Source organism: Megalopta genalis, unplaced genomic scaffold (assembly GCF_051020955.1).
Source record: "Megalopta genalis isolate 19385.01 unplaced genomic scaffold, iyMegGena1_principal scaffold0077, whole genome shotgun sequence".
Taxonomy (NCBI): Eukaryota; Metazoa; Arthropoda; class Insecta; order Hymenoptera; family Halictidae; genus Megalopta; species Megalopta genalis.
The window spans coordinates 254,620-258,559 of record NW_027476146.1 but is presented as its reverse complement, the minus strand read 5'-3'; the positions used below and the strand labels follow the sequence as shown (position 1 = coordinate 258,559).

General features: G+C 35.4%; 1 protein-coding gene across 1 annotated transcript; it reads left to right on the top strand.

Annotated features, from left to right (window-relative positions):
- The first annotated feature begins 1,679 nt into the window (after positions 1-1,679).
- LOC143261977 (uncharacterized) lies at positions 1,680-2,679 on the top strand. Its single transcript, XM_076528005.1, has 3 exons — positions 1,680-2,272; positions 2,354-2,431; positions 2,524-2,679. Exons 1-3 carry the CDS (start codon positions 1,979-1,981, stop codon positions 2,677-2,679), a joined length of 528 nt encoding a protein of 175 aa, XP_076384120.1. The 5' UTR covers positions 1,680-1,978.
- Positions 2,680-3,940: the final 1,261 nt, after the last annotated feature.

Genomic DNA, 3,940 nt, shown 5'->3' with positions numbered 1-3,940 from the left:
TATATATATTCTCACTCCAACAAATTAAATTAATTCATAATTAACAGTTTAATACAATTTAATCAAATAAACCTAAATGAAATAAATTGTATGATTATAAGCATAGTACTAATTAAATATAACTCAATTATTTATTTCTAAGAAAATTACCCCGTAACTGTATATTAGAAATCAAATTCAATTATTTAATTAGATAATTTCATATCTCTCGAACCGAAATCAAAATAAAAATTAAATTTTACTCTATTATAAATTAATCCCACATTATTAATCACCATAAAATTCATCTTAAATAAGTCTATAAACTCTAATATATAATATTATATTTTTTAAATAATAGATACGTACAATAAATTTTGTTTGAGTTTAGATTCGTGCTATGTCATTACTGAACTCCAATGGCGAATTAATATTATTTTATTTCGTGATAGTCAGAGATAACCACAGCTTGCAACCGGGTTGAAATTTTTCGCAGGTGGGTTTTTGATGGCCGGTGGGCCGTATTGCGATGCAACAAATCGTTGCTACTTGTATTGTCATCGTTATCATTTGCAAGTGTTTAATTAAAACGGAAAGATTGAACGGCTTACTACAGGTTATGATTCGAAATGGTTGCAACGGCACAGTGACTGGCTCACATTATTTAATTAATAATATCAATTTATTTAGATCGAACGGTATAGTACTCATTGAAAAACCTGTAAGGACAATTTTGACCATCTTGAGTCGGCTACGCTCTTTGCAGAAGATTGAAGAGAAAACGTTTGTTGCAAACAAATGCAGAATACGTATTGAAATAATATCTGCAGTGGGCCCTCACCGTGGGAGGGAATGAATTGTCGGACGCGGAAATTGTAACCTTCCCATCTGCGTGCCGTACGCGGCCGGGTCTCAAGGACCGGTTGTAAAAGCAACGAGTTCCAGATCCTCGGCCTTCTAATTTCTTTCTTTAGGGACACACGAAGGCAATCAGCTTTCTTTACGACAATAATCTTAAAATTTCCTTTCGACCCCGTCTGTTCGTCAAACAATACGAAAATACGTCCATACAACCGGGAAAGCATTTGTACGTGACGAAGATCCCAAGAAAAAGGAAGGGATATCTCGATGTCAGTGCTTTCGATGATACAGAAATTTACGTGAAATATAAATAACGTATAAATGACACTAATCAGCTACTTCGACCCGTCGATTTTGTTTTACAACTTCATTCTAATGATTGAATATGGACTACAGCATATGTCAATATCATAAAAATCCGAGAAATGAAAGTACAAAAGCGAGAAAGCGAAAAAATGTATTTCCAGCAGAAATGAGAACTTTTGCTCTTACCATTTAAATTATATCGAAACATATTACCAATGATATTATTTGAACCATTGGCAGACAAACAATGATATTATTTGAACCATTGGCAGACAACCAATGATATTATTTCGAAGGGTCGCAGTTTCATTCAACGTTCAAGTCTTGAAGACGTAGGATTGCATGTAAGTACATACAATTTCTGTTACATAACCATGGTAACGAAGCCTCTCGCATTCCTAAGTAATTGTAGCGAAACAAATGAATCATTCCAAGAATGTAAAAAATCTTATATAATAAACAGATATATAAACTATGTATATATAATACTATTTAAGAATACTAAATGCAAATTAGAAATGTGCGTAAACGTTTGTAGAAATTTGTTCTAGTAATTGTAGCAATTTATTTTAACACACATTTCTAATTTGCATTTAGTATTCTTAAATAATACTATATATACATAGTTTATATATCTGTTTACTATATAAGATTTTTTACATTCTTGGAATGATTCATTTGTTTCGCTACAATTACTTAGGAATGCGAGAGGCTTCGTTACCATGGTTACGTAACAGAAATATTTGCGGCTGGTTGCTTGTTGCCGATTAAACGAAATATCTCGTGAGCCGTCCGCAATGTGTTAATAATATTATTTTTTTTTTTTAGAACCATGGATAAAATTACAAGTGAATTTGAAAAGATTAGAATACCGAATAACACGGCCACAGTAGCGGAGGCAGTCTCCGCAACGGCTACAACTAGCGCAGCAGCGGAGGCAACCTCCGCAACAGCTGCAACCAACGCAGCAGCGGAGACGAGCTCCGCTACAGCTGCAACCAACGCAGCAGCGGAGACGAGCTCCGCTACAACAGCAACCGCGGCAGCGGAGAACACCGCAGAGTCGCTTGACTTAATTCTGGCGCGGCAGCGAGAAATCGCTGGCGCATACGAGTCTGGGAGAGCTGTAAGTATATGCAATATATTTGTACAAAACAGAATGTATATTTATAATATATATACTTCTATTTCTGCTGTTATGTTACAGTCGCAGTGGCGAAATATATTGGGGCAGTTGGCTCGGGGGACGGCTAGGCCTAACCTGGCCAGCCTAGTAGCTGCGAATGTAAGTAAATGAAAAATACTTTTATATATAATTTAATATAGTAATATGTATAATAACAAAGAATAATAATAATATATACTTATACGTTGCAGAGAGAGCTGAAAAAACTTTTCAAGAGAACTGTTTATGGCCCCCAGAAGAGGGGCAATGAAAAAAGAAGAGGAAGAGGAGAAAGAGGGGGAAGAGGAGGAAGAGGGGGAAGAGGAGGAAGAGGAGGGAGCGCGAAATATATTGTTAATTTCTATTAAATGAAAGTTCGAATAAAAAATTTAAATTAAATAATGGTAAATTTAGTGCCAGCACCAACGGTTAAACTACTGTTATTCGTTAATTTTAATAATTTTTAAATTTTTAAAGACTGATTTGGTATTAAGTAATTTGTGGGGGCTGTTGCCCGTCACTTTCGTTATAAATGGAATAAGTCGTAACGTAGTAAAGGTATGGGAAAATGTTTTTATTAAAATTTTAGTTTAACAATAAGTGTTTCATTTACATTGAAAGGATTCTGAATAAGGAAAATTTTATTATTTGTACGAATTATAAATATTATTGATTTCTTAATTTAATATATTTGAAAAAAGGAATTACCTGATTATAAGTTATAGTATTTATTTAAGAATAAATGTAATGATTTTAAAATGTGTGTGCGTGTGTTGTAGAAGAAGAAAGTAATATTAATATAAGTAAAAGTGATTTTTGTACTTTTTGTATCAGGGTTAATTAAAATAAAGTTAGTGTTTTTAATTATCTTTTAATTATCTTTTTAATTTGTATAATTCCGTGTACAATCAGAATTCAACGAATGATTTGCAAAGCTGGTTTAATAATAAATAATCGCGTTAAGGGACGTAAAGGATTTGTGTTTTAGAGAAATATGAAAAATATTATCGATAAGAAACTCACCCATTTAGTCGAGGATGCATTTGCTGTCTCGTACGTACTGACCTCGTACAACAAACCGCTGATCCCAGGTCGATGACCGCAACATTCGAGGGATACTGTCGGTGGAACCTCTGGTATGGTTATTTGCGAAGTTCACTTACACTGCACTGTCACCAAACACTGATCAGTTATTTAATTACTGATAATCCGAATCACTTGTGGATATTAAGAAAGATCACTGAGACTCGTTCGCGGATAATCGTTTATTCGACGCGTTCGTTCGGAAGTCGACGTTTCACTGCCGAAAAATTCAGGCCTTGACTGTGGGTCCTTGTTCGTCGTTCGGCCGTCCGAGGAAATGACACTCGATACCGCAGGGTGACAGCGAGTCGGACACAGTTTACGTCTCGGCATATCTTGTTTATTTCATTTGGCGGTACCCTGCGCTTCGAAGAAAATGGTATCGGGTGTTATTTCCTCGGACGGCCGAAAGACGAACATCAAGGGCCCACGGTCGAGGCCTCGATTTTTTGGCAGTGAAACGTCGACTTCCGAACGAACGCGTCGAATAAACGATTATCCGCGAACGAGTCTCAGTGATCTTTCTTAAATATTCACAAGTGATTC

What these genes read in the sequence shown, in the direction of transcription:
- LOC143261977 (XM_076528005.1), top strand. Translation starts at nt 1,979, where the DNA reads ATGGATAAAATTACAAGTGAATTTGAAAAGATTAGAATACCGAATAAC. An exon ending in CATACGAGTCTGGGAGAGCT is followed by an intron (nt 2,273 to 2,353) that starts GTAAGTATATGC and finishes GTTATGTTACAG; the next exon opens with TCGCAGTGGCGAAATATATT. An exon ending in CCAGCCTAGTAGCTGCGAAT is followed by an intron (nt 2,432 to 2,523) that starts GTAAGTAAATGA and finishes TATACGTTGCAG; the next exon opens with AGAGAGCTGAAAAAACTTTT.